A 15,262-nucleotide genomic window follows, 5' to 3' on the forward strand; every position below is an offset into this window, starting at 1 on the left:
TCACAAAAAAAAAATCACAAAAGTAACAAATATAAGACAGACTGTTGGTTGCCATGGTTGAAGAGTGTTAAGATGGGAAGGAAGTGGTTCTGGCTGTAAAAACAAAACAAAACAAAAACAAAACCAAAAACATGAGGGATCTTTGTTATGGAAATGTTTTGTAGCTTGCCTATATCAATGTCAATATCCTGGCTGTCATTATAGTGTAGTTTTGTGAGATACAACCATTGGGGGAAATTGGGTAAAGGGTAACTGGGCTCTCTCTATCTTATTTCTTTCAACTGCATGTGATTCGCCAATGATCTCAAAATACAGAACTTAACTGAAAAAGTTACCAACAAAAAAGGAAAAAGAGGTCAGCATTATCAACATTAGATCTTAAAAGAGATGCCCTTTGGAATTGAGTTGCAGACCTTGGAGGAAGGGTCCTAGCTGGCCTGGCTGGTGATGGCACCTCTGAGGAGGAGATGATGTGAGCCTGCTTTTGGCAGTGTTGGAAAAACTGGAAACCAGAACCACGGACTGCTACCAGAGTGAAAAGCTATTGCCTGAGTGAGGCTGAGAAAAAAAACAGATGCAAAACATCCATCCCTAGGCTTTCTGTCTCCTCTCACACCCTTGTTGGCAGAGCTCAACTATGAGCACAAGCAAGCTGACAAAGGACACATGTAATAACTGAGGCCTGGCCTCACATCACAAAGCAGAGAGCACAGGGTAGATTTGGAGCTGAGAGACCTGAGGTTTGTATCTAGCAGGTAGCCTTAAGTGCTAGAAGATACTGGAATAGCATTTATAGAAATTTTAGGAAAAAGGACTGAAAGCCAAAAATCCTACACCCAAGAAGACTGGTGTTCACTCGCGAGAGCAAGGAAAAAACTATTTTTGTGTGACATTCAAGGTATGAAAGTATACCACCCACACTTTCCCTTGCAAATGAAAATGGGAAACACTCAAGGAAAAGAAAACATGTTACATTAATAAAAATAAAACATGAAAGATAAAACATGTTACATTAAAAAAAAAGTACCTAATAAAACTGGTAAAGTTAATTTTTAGCTCTAAAGCAAATATTAAAAAAAAAAAAAATCTTACCAGACGTACAGTGCTAAAAACAAGCAAACAAAAAGCCACAACAGCAATCTGGAACTGAATGTTCCAATTCATTCACAATTTCTGGAAGGAAGGATAGGTGGTATGGTGGAAAAAAACCAAAGATCTCATGCACATGGAGGATACAGACATAAAACATGTTGAGACAAATTATGGAAAGAGCCTAAATGTCCATCAACTGATGAATGGATAAAGAAGTTGTGGTTTATAAACACAATGGAATACTACTCGGCAATGAGAAAGAATGAAATATGGCCTTTTGTAGCAACATGGATGGAACTGGAGAGTGTTATGCTAAGTGAAATAAGTCATACAGAGAAAGACAGATACCATATGTTTTCACTCTTATGTGGATCCTGAGAAACTTAACAGAAGACCATGGGGGAGGGGAAGGGGGAAAAAAAAGTTACAGAGAGGGAAGGAGGCAAACCATAAGAGACTCTTAAAAACTGAAAATAAACTGAGGGTTGATGGAGGGTGGGAGGGAGAGGAAAGTGGGTGATGGGCATTGAGGAGGGCACCTGTTGGGATGAGCACTGGGTGTTGTGTGGAAACCAATTTGACAATAAATTTCATATAAATAAAAAAACATGTGGAGATACACAGAGGAAATATAGAATGGGAAGTTTGTTCTGAACTTGGTTTAACCTAGTGTGTCCATATCCTATTAAAAAAGCAATTATACAAAATATTTAATAAACAAAAATGTCAGCCAATGGTCAATACTTAGTATACCCTGAATGGTTTATATTTATTATCATATAAGTCTCCCTACAATACTTTAAAGGAGGTTATTCATATTGTATGACTGAAATCTAATTTAGAAAAATTAATTTGCCCAGGATTACACAATAGGAAGTGGAGGAGCCCGTGTCTGAGTCCAAGTCTCTCAAAATTCAGTCACGAGGTATCTCTGGCCTCTCTAGTAAGATAAGAAACCAAGGCTGGGACAGAGCTCTTACCTGCCTAACACCCATTTTCCTTTTCTTTGCTAACTTATCTACCATTTGTTTTTTTTAACCCACTGATATTTAGATATTCTATTATGTAGCAAATTCAATCTCTAAGTATTATGAAGACCAATAAAACAAATTACCATAAAGGAGAATAATTAAATTCCTCTGATAAATCAACAAATAAATGAATTCTTAAATCAATAAGAGAACAAAAATCCAGCTCCATGTTATTTACAGAGACACAGTTAACAGGAAATTAGAGAAAAAGACTGACAGATAGCTGGGCAAAGACATCCCAATCAAGTATGAATAAAATGAAGGCAAAGTATTCGAAAATATTCAAGCCAAAAACAAAACAAAACCCAAAACACTAAATGTGAGAACCATGAATATTTCATATAGATAAAAGGCACAATCAAGCAAAGACTTAAAAGATAATTTTATGCACTAATTGATATTATATAAAATATATAATTTAAAATGGGTTAGAAATGCAAGATGAATATATTCGATAGAACTACAAGATATTCAATAAAACTACAAAATCATAAATAAAAATGTTTGGCATGTCCCTTTCAGTCAGCAAATAATTAAGGGGTATGGAAAACACATATAATACAATTAATAGTGCTTCTATATCAAACATAATACATATTCTTTCAAAAGTCCATTAAGTAGTAATAAAAATTGAACATGTACTAGGCAACAGTGCATTTCCCCATAAATTTCATAAGCCAGAAATCATAAAGGCAGTAGTATTCTTGGACCATAAATTTTACCAAAGTGGAAAAGATAGCCACTCTATCCCAAGGAAATGAAAGCTTATACATACAGCATTCCTCTAAATGGATGATGACTCAAACAAGAAATCAAAATTAAAGTTTCAAACAACTTACGACAAATTAGGCATTCATAAAAATCATAATACTACTTGCTAAAATCTAGGAGACATGGCTAAGAAAGAACTCATAGGAAAATTTTTTGTAAAACAAATAGCACCCAAGAAACCGGAGAGACGGGCCGGCTCAGAGCGCGTGCGTGCCGCATGCAGGCTGCGCAAGCGCGGTGGGATCCCGGGCCGGCATGCGCAGTGCCGTCCTGCAGCTTTCAGGCTGGGCCCTGGAGGTGCGCGCAGACGTAGTGGTTTCAAATACTGGGCTTCCCTGCTGGACGGGGAATATTATCGCAAACCTTAGGCAAAGCTGACTGAGGAGGAGGTATGAGACCAGCGCAGGAAGACTCAGCTCATCAAAGTGGCCCAACAGCGAAAATAAACTCGGTGCTGGGAGACCCAGTGACCAGTAAACTGACGAACACGAGGAAACAAGTCCTGTGGCCAGACTCCTAACGATGGAGCTGTGCAAAGAGAGCAGATTGAGCTGTGCCGCTCTGCTTCTGCAGAGGGACAGCTGACCATTGAACATAACTCCTAGGCCGCCTTCCACCAGATCCTGGAAATCCCCAAGCCTGTGGGGGCTGTCCCCATCCTCAAGGGTGGCCTTTTCTACCTGGTCCCTGCACGGGCAGCTGACCCAAGTGCGGCCCGTCTTCCTGTTCTGGCGTGCTGGGAGAAGCAGCTTCAGCGGAGGGAGGGGGCCTGAGAAGCTGTCGCGCCAGCTGCTGGCGGCTCTCCACAACCAAGGCAGGTGATTAGAAGGAAGCATGAGCAACCTGGGATGGTGGAGGCCAGCGGCACACCTTGGCCCGAAACCGCTGCTGGTAGAGGGCGGGTAGAGGCCCCAGGAGGAGCCCAGGGCCCTCTGCCACGTGGAGAAATAACCTGCAGCTTGAGGATGTTCCTTTTAAGGGCAAGCTTCACAAGGCGCAGGAGCGTGTTGATTGCTCCTTAAGCCTTCTTTTGGGGCTTGAACTTGCTCTCCCTGACTCAAGTCTCGCAAAGGAGAAACATGTCGTTGAGGGGATTTCTCCCAATAAACTCAGAGTCCATCCAGTCAACTCTTCCCTGATCTTCAGGTGGACTTTTGGATGATAGGAAAAGACGCAGATTTGGAAGCAGAAAAGGTTTATTAAAAAATTCTCGCCCTGAACAGGTAGGGTACCCTGTTACGTAGTATCCTCATTTATTAAAACTGACTGGAGGCGGGGGGGGGAATGAAATTAAACAAATGGGAAAAATGGGATATTGAAATTAAGAAGGATAAAAAAGATATTAATTATATACACAAATGTGTATGAAATATAAAAGTCCCCAGCAAGGCTAAATAAAACCAAAGGAGAGGAACATGGCCCATCATGGGAGAGGAATGGTGTGGATTAGGGATAGAGAGAAAAGAAAAGTGTTCTTTCTAACCAGAAGTGGACTTTGGTCCTTACAGCAGTCAAGGAGACCTTCAAACTTTCATTCCTTCTACTGGCTCCTTTTCCTTGGAAAATGACTTCTGGCTTCAAAAAAAACAAAACTTTCCATTTGAAACTAAAGAGACTGTATTATTTATCATACCAAGTATGTAAACTTTTACGAATGAAAGCGATCCTATAAACAGGTACACCAGGACAACTGGCAAAAACCTGGGTTTAGGATTATCATGCTTTATGATGTATATTATCATATTGATTCAGTAATTACTGCTTAACACCTTTATAATGTATATCATGTTGATTCAGTATTTACTGCTTAGCATAACATGATCATGCTTTATAATGTATATTATCATGTTGATTCGGTAATTACTGCTTAACACCTAGAACAGGTTTGTAATCTCAAGATAGGTGCAAGAAACTAAAAGGACATCTAAATTTTCTGACACCTTTCTCTAAATGTGTTTTTTACTGTCTTCCACATTGAATTATCATATTGTTTAGACACACCTGATGAAAGCAATGTAACTATACTACAAATTATGGTAAATACTGCATGGAAAGTTTATCCAAATGAGGTAGATTTGTTTTCAATTAATTAAAGATATTACTTGTTGCTAAAATGAGAAAGGGTTCAACCTCAATTTTAATCATTTTTTTGTTTATAGAGACAAGTGCTGAGTATTGTTTATAAAAATATTAATAATAGTTCCACCTATATATGTATTATACGCTAGGCATACGTGTATATTATTAACTAGTGAGTCTTGTAATTATTATATGTTAGTCCATTCTCATATATTAACACAATTATTCATTGAAATTACCCATAGATAGTATTTCTCATTCCCATTTTATAATTTTTACCTTTTATTTCTCTATGCATCAGATTCTTCATTTATCAAAAAGAGGTAATGGTAATACCTCTGTTTTGCAAAATGGATTTTAAAAGAGTGATGGAGAGGAGAACTGGTGTGAGAAGTCCTAAGATAAATCCATTTTAGGAACTAGCACCCAAAGAAGAGAATTGGGAGAATTGATCTAGAACAAAGCTGGCCCTTTAGAAGTCTTTTGGAAACTCCTATCCCACTTGCTCAGGCTGTATTCCAATTTAAAGACACAAGAGATCAACACAGTAACCTGAATTCACATCTCATTTTGCCTTCGCTGGCTGCTATTCATTTTACTAGTCTTCACAAAGGACTGCCACAAGAATAACAGCTTCTTTTATTTCAAAATTTAAATTTTAGAGATACAACTTATGGAGGAGAAAAGTTGTTTTAAGTCACTGAAACACCCAAAGAAAATATATCTGACAATGTTACTGAGAATCTTCAAGTTTGAAGGAAGAAGCTCGTAGCAGTGGACGGAGATAGGGGTAAGGAAGAAATTAAGTTTTCACTTCTGCACCCTTTGGTATTTTTTGAATAATGTGCCATGTGCATAAAAAGGCAAACAATGTAACCATGCACAAATAATCAGTGTGAATATTGTGTGGTACTTCCTGTCAGTCTTTTCTCTATTCATATGATAAAGATCTCTAAACTATAGTCTCATACAAAATAGGTGCCTGATGCTTGACGGTATATTAAATATAAAATATGAAATAATGAAATGCAAAATAAAACATAAAGATACAACTCATCTCAAGGTGGTGGGAAAGATTTTTAAACTTTATTTTTGTAACATAAACAATGGATACAATGTATGAAGAAACAGATCTAGTATTTTTATGTTTCTTTTCCCCTAGAACTATTACTGCATTATGAAAATGAGCAAAACCCAGGGAAATAAGTTTTTAGTCAGTTTTTCCAGCATCATTTTTTAAATATTTTTTTCTCATTTCCAAACAAACGGTGATGCTTTCTTTGCTCATTTATATACTTTGCTCATCTGTATACTAAGATTGACAACTATTGATCTAGTTAAGGGCTTATTTACACATTTACAGAAGGGATTACATATTCACAGAAAAGATTACACATTTTTGGGAAGGAGTTAAGACAATACAAAGAAACATAAAGTGCTAGATTGCCTGAAAAAATAGAAGCAAGGGAAAACAGGATAACAGAATGTGCACATAAAATGGTGCCTAGAATGATGTCAAAAATAGACACACTTATTAAAGATAAGCCACATTTTTAGTTCTAAACTGTTCTAGCCATCTAAGCAACAAAGAAGCAGTCAATTACACAATTAGCCACAACCCCTCTGCCCACTTCCACTCAAAAAGGAACAGCTTGTTTAGGGATAGGACTATATTTAAAACTAGTCCTGGGTGGCTCAATGGGTTGGGCGTCTGACTCGGCTCAGGTCATGATTTCACAGTCTGTGAGTTCGAGCCCGCGTCAGGCTCTGTGCTGACAGCTCAGAACCTGGAGCCTGCTTCGGATTTTGTGTCTCCCTCTCTCTCTGCCCCTCTCAGCTCACGCTTTGTCTCTCTCTCTCTCTCTCAAAAATGAATAAACATTAAAAAATTAAAAAAAAAACTTAATGCAGAAGAAAAGATAGTTGTAAAAACATAAAAACTTTGTGATGACTAAAACAACAAGCCCGTTGATGCTGCAGTGTTGATCAGTACTTTGCCATGTTTTAATCTACAGAGGGATTTCTAGAAGGTGTCCTGTTTTGAAGACACTATATTTTCTCCTTTTGACTATTGGAATTTTTCTCCTCATTTTTCTTCTTTTTCTTTTCCTTTCTTTTCCTCTTCTTTTTTTTTTTCACCTTCTGCTCTTTTTCCTCCTCCTTCCTCTTGTTCTTCCACTGGGTGGTTGGCCAAGTATCCTCCCTCTAAATATCAAGGACGTTAATCTGTAGATTTTTTTTTCTACTTGTTATCTTTAGGGGTTTTGATACAGACACTGTGCCTTCATTGAAAAAGAAAACTGAATGTTTTCTTTCTTTCTTTTCTGTGTCCTGGAACTGCTTAATTTGCATTAGGGATATCCATCCTTGAAGATCTGGTTGACTAGACCTTAAAATCATCTAGGTCTCCCATAGATGGAGGGAAGAAGGGTGGTGGTGGTGGTGATGGTGATGCAGGTCTTTGACAGCATCTGTGTTTCTTCCAGATATTTGATGTTTACGTTTCTTTCTTTTGTGATAAGTTTTGGTAATTTATATTGTCCTAAGGAATCATCTAGTTTTCGAATTTAATTGCCTACACAGTGTTCAGTTTCCTTCTTATCAATGTACTTACTCCTCAATGTCTTATTTCTTACATATTTGTGCTTCCCCCCCCCTTTTTTCCTTGGTGAGGCTAGCTATTGATTTCTCGTTTTTATTGTTTGCTTCAAATAATCAGCTGTTTTATAACTCGTTAATTTCTGACTCTTTTTATATTTATTCTGTGTAGATTTAATGTGTTTTCTTTCTCTAACTTGTTGAGATTGATTCATTGATTTTAATTATTTTTATTTATCAAGTTTTTATTGTTAGACATTTAACTCAGAACCACTCCCATCTTATACTCTAGGTGCAAGGGGTATGTGGTGTTTTCATTATTTTTATGATCTAAATATACCACAAGTGTTATTTTGATTTTTCAGAGTTAAGCGTCTTTTGAGAGAGGGAAATGTAACAATTGTTAGCTGTAAGATCTTCATTTTTCTTTCTTTTGTTTCTGGGTTATTATTTTCTTATTTATTTATTGTGCTGTATTCAGTTAATGTTGGCTGTCTGTACTTTGTAAGTTTCAAAATTCTGGCTTTTTTTGTGGCCTGATAATATGCTGAATATTTATAAATAGTTCATAGACACTTGTAAGTTTAATTTCTGTTTTCTGCATATGGAGTTTCATCATTTCAATCAGCTTTCTGTTATTAATTAAGTTACTTTGGTCTTCTTTATGCTTATTATTGTTAAAAACAAACAGGTGCAAAATGGAGTCACTTATGTTAAGACCCGTAAAGACTTAATACCTAACCCGATAGCAGTTTTAGCCATTCCAGGGAATGGAATATTAAACCAGTCTGGAATTTCCTGACCAGCACTAGTGAGGTAATCTGCATGGTAAGACCCCCTGCTCTAACCCCTAAGGGAAGGTGATGTTGCCTGAAACAATTTTTCTTTTCTTTTACTAATAACTTCCTTGCCCCACTCTCCTTCCTATGAAGACCTTCCATTTTGTACAACTCCTCGGAGCATCCCTCTGCTTGTTACATGGGATGCTGCTCAATTCATGAATTGGTTAATAAAATCAATTACATCTTCAAGTTTACTTGGTTGAATTTTGTTTTTTAACATTATTTCCTTTCTATTTATGAAGTCCTGATATGAGGAAGGTGAACTAAAAGCTCCTACTACCAATGTGTTTTTAATATTTCTTTTTTATTTCTTATAATTTTTATTATTATCTTAGAGTCATATTTTTGGTGTGGTGATATTCATGATGTTCTATCTCGGTTGAGGGTTGTTAATTTATCATTATGAAGGTTGTGTGTTGAATTGTGTCCCCCCCCCACCCCCCACAAAGGATATGTTGAAGTCCTAACCCTCAGTCCCACCTAAAGTGACCTTGTTTGGAAATAGGGTCTTTGCAGATGTATTCAAGATAAGATAAGGTTATGAGGATGGAGTCTCAATCATTGTGACTGGTGTCCTTAGAAAAGGGAAATTTAGACACAGCCATGAATAGAGGAAACATTATGTGAATGCCATGTGAAAACAAGGTCAAAGGTGTGGGTGCATGTATGAGCCAAGGAACACCAAGGATTGCTAACCAACCAGCAGAGCAAGGAGTGAGGCATAGAGCCACTTCTCTCTTACAACCTCAGATGCAAACAACCCTTGACCTGAGACTTCTCACCACCAGAATTTCGAGACAAAAATTTCTGATGTTTAAGCCACTGAGCATGTGGTACTTTCTCACAGTGATCATAGGAGACTAAGACAGGTTACTTGGCTTCATTTATTGTTTTCTTGCTTTGAATTCAAACTTATCTGATATTAAAATGTACTCCCGATTTCTATTGTCACTTGCCTGGTATACCTTTGATAATTCCTTTATTTTTAAACTTTAGTGCCTCTTGAATTTTTAAAACATAATTAGACCATGTCAACCATATGCCCAAAAAACCCTCAATGACTTCCCTTTGCATTAGAGTAAAATCATTCCATTTGAATAGCCTAGTTCCTTACTATGAAGTACAAAGCATTGCTTGGTTCTCCTGTCTCCTCTCTGACCTCATTCTCCTCTGCCCTCCATGACCTCTAGCATGCACGTCCCACTGTGGTATTTGCAGTAAGCTGAACTTTTTATTTCCATAAACCGTTCTCTCTGTCGATAACCTTGTTTCTTCCACCCTTTAATTGCTTTATATTTTGATTCTTCATGTCTCAGAGAATTTCTCAAAACCTTTTCAGAGATTTCTTCTCTGATCACTGTATCTGATACGATCTAATAACTCCATTTCCACCAAGACTCTCAAACACATCAGTCATAATCCCAATACCATTCATCACCATATTAATTTTATCTTATTTGTTTATGCACATATTTGTCATCTCTATTCCCCACCAGAATTTAAGTCCCGGGAGTGCAAAACTCTTGTCTGTGTTTTCACCATATCTAGAATGTCAGCCTTGTGTGTAGTTGGCAAACAATATCTATTGAAAGAAGTAGGTAAGAGAATTACCAAGAAAGGAAGAATGGAAGGATGGAAAGGAGATCTACAGGCTCTTTTGTTCTCTTCTTAGCCTTTCATAGAATACTTGCTTGGCACCCCTACTGAGGGTCTCGATTATGCCTTTCAATAATCAATGCCTAGAGTGTTTATTCTAATCTAACCTTTCTCTAACCTTTACTTCTGTTGTTCCAACTACTTAATCATCAGCTATAACAAGTTGAAAAAAATTTTTTTTCCATTATTTTAAGAAGTAATTTTTATTGGTATGTAATCAATGATCGATCATTCCTTACTCACCCATTCCCCATATGCAATGCGTATATGGTGGATGGTATAGGTTCTCTTCTCCCTCACCCCAGAGACCTTTAATATGTTATTCCCAATATTATCCTCATATGTCACACATTATTTGAGCATTTGAAGAGATCCTAGCTAAGAAATCACTGATATAATCAGAAAGAATCCTTCTCTAACAGGTCATACTGATAGGGATTTCAGAAAAGGGAGCAAAACTAGAAGAAAGAAAAAGGAATGTTCAGATGATTCCACATTCCCTGTAGATTTTATCAGAAGAGATTATGTACTTCCTAATAAATTTTAAAAATAATTCTATCTGAATGAACATTAACCAGAAAAGAGCACTGTTTTCACCAATTACAAAAAAAACCAGAGGATAATCTCTAGCTCACATCTACTCCACCATACCACCATCTGATGGCAGCATACCCTCACACTATAGATTCTATTTTCTATTATTTCAGATCAATTCATTCATTTATAGGGCATCTTCTGTTTCCAGACAATGGAATATAAGCATTTCCATGGCATAGTCTGTTCTCTTAAGGAGCTCACAGTACACTAAAAGAGACAGGCATATGCACAGGTAATTTTAATAGCAGTGTGCAATGAATATATAGAAGCTTAGAGATGGACTCTTAGCCTATTATGGAGATAAAGTAAGATTTCCCCTATGAGATTATGTCTGAATTAAGTTTTAACATGTATGAATTACCTAGATTAAGACAGGTAGTAAAACACTAAATACCATCGTAACGAGGCAAAAAGACTAGTTTGTATAAGGAAGAAAAAAAGCTATTAGAATCAAAGGAGGGGTTACACATTTCAGGCCAGATGACCCACCAAACATCATATTTATGCCAGACATCCGTCTACATTCGAGGCAACAAACTGAATGCAACCTTTGTGCTAATAAAGCTTCTCTTTTAGCATATCCCCTGATGATCAATAGGAAATACAATGCCAAGTAATTATATTCAGATTAAAAGACTAATGGAAGAGAAGGTAGACAAAGGGAGATGGCCATGGGGAGGCATATTTTAGATATTTTAGATAAAGCCACCAGGGAACACCAGATGCTTACCTGGGCGATAGAATTATATATACTGACAATTACATTCATGGCTAAAGTACATTAGCAAGCTAACCATGAAAATGTACTTACCAACACTTGCCCCACAAAGGTCTGTGCTGAAAGCAACATTTCTATACGATTCCGAAATACTCCATGGAAGTGGAGACTTTTCAAATGTTTATTACCGGTGCTTTTTCTCAAGAGTAGTTCCTACACACAAGAGGAAAGAATTGAGAGTGAGCTGAATCTCAGAGAAAGTAATCTGTTTTATGTATGTTGGAGCCTCCTGCTGTGGTATAAGCTGGAAATTGTTCCACCTTGTCCAACCCAGAGAACGCTGAAGTTGCTTGTTCAGCATTTCATGAATTGAATTTTACTGGGTTTGCATTTGATTCATCTTTTGCACCGCTTTTTAATGATGAATTCTGAAGTCCTCACCATGCCTTCCTCACATACACTCAGTCCTAGACCCTTCAAGCTGACATTATCGTAGTGGTCAGGATTGAGAGTAGCACGCTTCTTCATGCTGTGGGGACGTGTCTTACCCTTTTCTATCAAGATACGTGGACAAAGACAAAAAGATCATAAATTGATTTTTAGTGATTACTTAAGTACCTAATTTTTGTTTTGAGAAAGAAGGAAAGTTTCAGAAATTTTGTGTTGCTTTTAGTTCCTTATCTGGTATCACATCCTGCTGATATAATCCTTCCTCATGTTTATAAAATGCCTTAATTATTTTATTTAAAATTGATAGTAACCCTATGAGGTAGACAAAGTAAGTGTGATTAAATCCACTATCTATTGATAAAGAAACATAAGCAGGGAATGAGGAGAGGCTGGAGTCTGAACTGGTCCCCATATCTGTTGATAAGCTACCACCAAGAAAGATAGAAGTGAGCTAGGATTGATCACACCATGCTGACCCTCTGACTTTTGGAAAAACTCATTGTATATGGAGCCAGGATTTTGAAATGGCTTAATTTTTCTACTCATAATTTCTGAGTGGTAGGAAAAGAAGTCTCATTAAATAACTATTTGATAGAATCCATATCTTGATCAATGATTTGCCCTCTAATACGTATGACTCATGTGCATTCCTGAGATGTTGTCTGAGAATTGATTTTTTTTTCAAAAAAATATTCAATATAACATTAATATGGAACACTCCTTTGAATTTCATTATGAAATTAGAGCCTTCTGTGGGAAAACAAATTGACCCTAAGATATAATAAAATCATATTTATGAATGTAGTAAGCCTTTTAAAAATGCACATTTAAGGAGAAAACTATGACTCCAAATAACTTTTAAGATAACTTTGACAGTTGTGACATTTTTTGCATTAGGCCATTTTCCCAAAGGCTTAGAGAAAACCTCTCAATTAAGTATAACAAGTTGCTGAGAAGTCACTCAACTTGTATCAAATTCTCTCCTCAGGATTCAAAACCATAAAAGTATAGTATTTTGGCTGCTTTGGACCCTACCTCTTTACATTTTGTTGTATTTGCTTCCTATTAGAAATTAAAAGACACCTCTGGACTGAAGGGTAGACATGAATTACACCCAAAAGAAGTGAAATATACAGCAAATATTTAGGACAAATGGGTTCTCATATTTTGTAACCACACAAAAATAAATATAATAGGGGAAGAAGATATATTTCCTGGAGCAGAAGCCTAAGGAGATTTAACGAATCTACCAATTCATTTGTGCATTGGGAGAAAAGAAAAAAGGTGGAAGGCAGATTCACCACACTCATTACTCATTTGTGTACTCTATCAGTCTTGTTAAGAAGTAAGTACACCTGAGAATTCTTTCCATACTTTTTATGCCACTGCTTAAAGTCTTTACAAATAATTAATATTAGAAGGAACTTGTTTAACAACAAAATGTCTGGACTTCAGTATTGGTACATCTTAAATGAAGAAACCTGAATTCCATTTTATGATATTGCCAATGACCTTAGAAAGTTACCAAGTTATTACAAATTATGTTATTTTATGTCAACGTTTACAATGAAGAGAAATTTTTTTAATGTTTATTTATTTTTGAGAGATAGAGGGAGACACAGAATCTGAAGCAGACTCCAGGCTGTGAGCTGTGAGCACAGAGCCCAAGGCAGGGCTCTAACCCACAAACTGTGAGATCATGACCTGAGCTGAAGTCGGATGCTCAGTCCGACGACTGAACCATCGAGGTGCCTCTGCCGTTTAGAGAAATGTTCTAAGCAACTCTTCAGTATCAATTACAATGCACAAGTGAAATGTGTTCTATTATGGAAATTACAATATCAGAAAAACAAAGTTTGGGGAAAAAATTGGAAACAAATCACACAGGGCCTAATAAAGCCCTTTGCCTTTGACTGCTGGTAATAGAACAGCCATTATCTAGCATTGGAGAGTTTTATTTCAAGCTCTTAAGCAAAGTCTTATCTGGGTACGATACCATTACTCTCATTATGATCATTTGCCAGCTGTTGCTCAACACCACCCACCCTTGCAAAGCTTGTTTGCTTGTGAAAAGTGTCTGCATTTGTGACTGTATGGCATGTGCATGTATGCATGGGTTTCTGTATGAACTCAGTGTATTGGGTTAACATGGTTTATGAAAGGCAGTTTACCTGTGTCAGTGCATCTGTATCCTACAATGCATGATTTGTGAAAGTAAGCTTGACTTGATGTTCGTTTTTGCCTCCCTCATACATAGTACCAAGCACAACCATCGTTTTGAAATTCAAAATAGTGACATAGACATACTGTTTGTGGACGTTTTTTCAGAATAGCGACCTCTGTTTCCAGAGCTACCATTCATCATCAGCCATTCAAAGCATTTGCTTCTCTGAGTGGTGGGAGGAGAGGCATAGCTCTGTACCTGCAGGTTTTGGAATGGTGACCTGCTGTCCTGTTTTCCACCCCAGTGGAGGATCAGCACCAAATTAGAGCTGGCTCTGCTAGCTCATGAAAGCTGAGTGAAGCTTATATTGTTTTCTAAACACAATCACTTGCCAGACCTGTCTAGATCTTCTTACAGTGCGATCCCAAATAAGGAAACTGACCAAGATAATTCCTGTTCCCTTGATGTTTTGCCATTTTTTGATGGTCCTCCAGATTAGCCTGAATATGAATAAGATGAGGAGTCCAACGAAGAAGGTCACAAAGGAGGAGAGAATAAATGCTGCTTGGATCTCAATGGAGCAGGCCATTTTCTCAGGTCTTCCCCACTACCACTCTGCAGCTTGGTTTGAAAAATCAGCAGACGGAACTGTTGGGCTTCTGTGATGTCACGATCACATGGTAATGATTCCAGAAGTTAGAGTTTAGTGTATTACTGAGTCCTAATGCCAGGGGTAATAACAATGAGTGATCCCAGGAATAAGGGTCAGCTAACCACCACAGTGCTGACTCAGAGGATGCAAATGAATGAACAGAAGGAGAAGACCAGGGTCCACAACATGGGTCTTCAGAAGACCAGAATTCTAGGTCTGATTCTGTTATGGACTTTCTCTCTGACCTAGAGGAAATTATAGCCTTCATGGCTATGGTCAATGGGCTATATATTTGGTTTGTTGCAGACACCTTCAGAATAACTTAGAGTGAAATGGCATCCAGCAATCTGTGTGTCAGTGAATTGATTCTTCACTGGAGCAGATGCCACATTCTCAGTGATCTTGGACAGACAGATGAGAGAATACTTCAAGACTTGTGTTTAGCTCGTCAATAAGAAAGGCACGATAGTGCAGGTATTGTAGAAGGTGATTTTACCAGTACAAGCATTGGTCAGTTGTTAAATATTTGAGCCCAGGAATTTTCCCCTTATCTCTTCTTTAGGGAACCCTCCCCTTTCTTGCTTTTATCCCTGCCCTGTCAGCAAACACTTT

General features: G+C 37.4%; 1 protein-coding gene across 2 annotated transcripts in view; it reads right to left on the reverse strand.

The window, feature by feature from the left end:
- Nucleotides 1–14,617, reverse strand: part of KCNU1 (potassium calcium-activated channel subfamily U member 1) — a 148,199-nt gene extending 133,582 nt beyond the window's left edge. For both annotated transcript variants that reach the window (XM_047854823.1, XM_047854822.1), the window contains exons 1-2: nt 14,441–14,617; nt 11,478–11,597 (exon numbers count right to left, since the gene is read on the reverse strand). In XM_047854823.1, coding sequence (XP_047710779.1) covers nt 11,478–11,597; nt 14,441–14,587 — 267 coding nt within the window. In that variant the 5' untranslated portion in view covers nt 14,588–14,617. The remainder of the gene's footprint in view (nt 1–11,477; nt 11,598–14,440) is intronic.
- Nucleotides 14,618–15,262: the final 645 nt, after the last annotated feature.

The sequence above is a fragment of the Prionailurus viverrinus genome, chromosome B1, assembly GCF_022837055.1.
Source record: "Prionailurus viverrinus isolate Anna chromosome B1, UM_Priviv_1.0, whole genome shotgun sequence".
Lineage (NCBI taxonomy): Eukaryota > Metazoa > Chordata > Mammalia > Carnivora > Felidae > Prionailurus > Prionailurus viverrinus.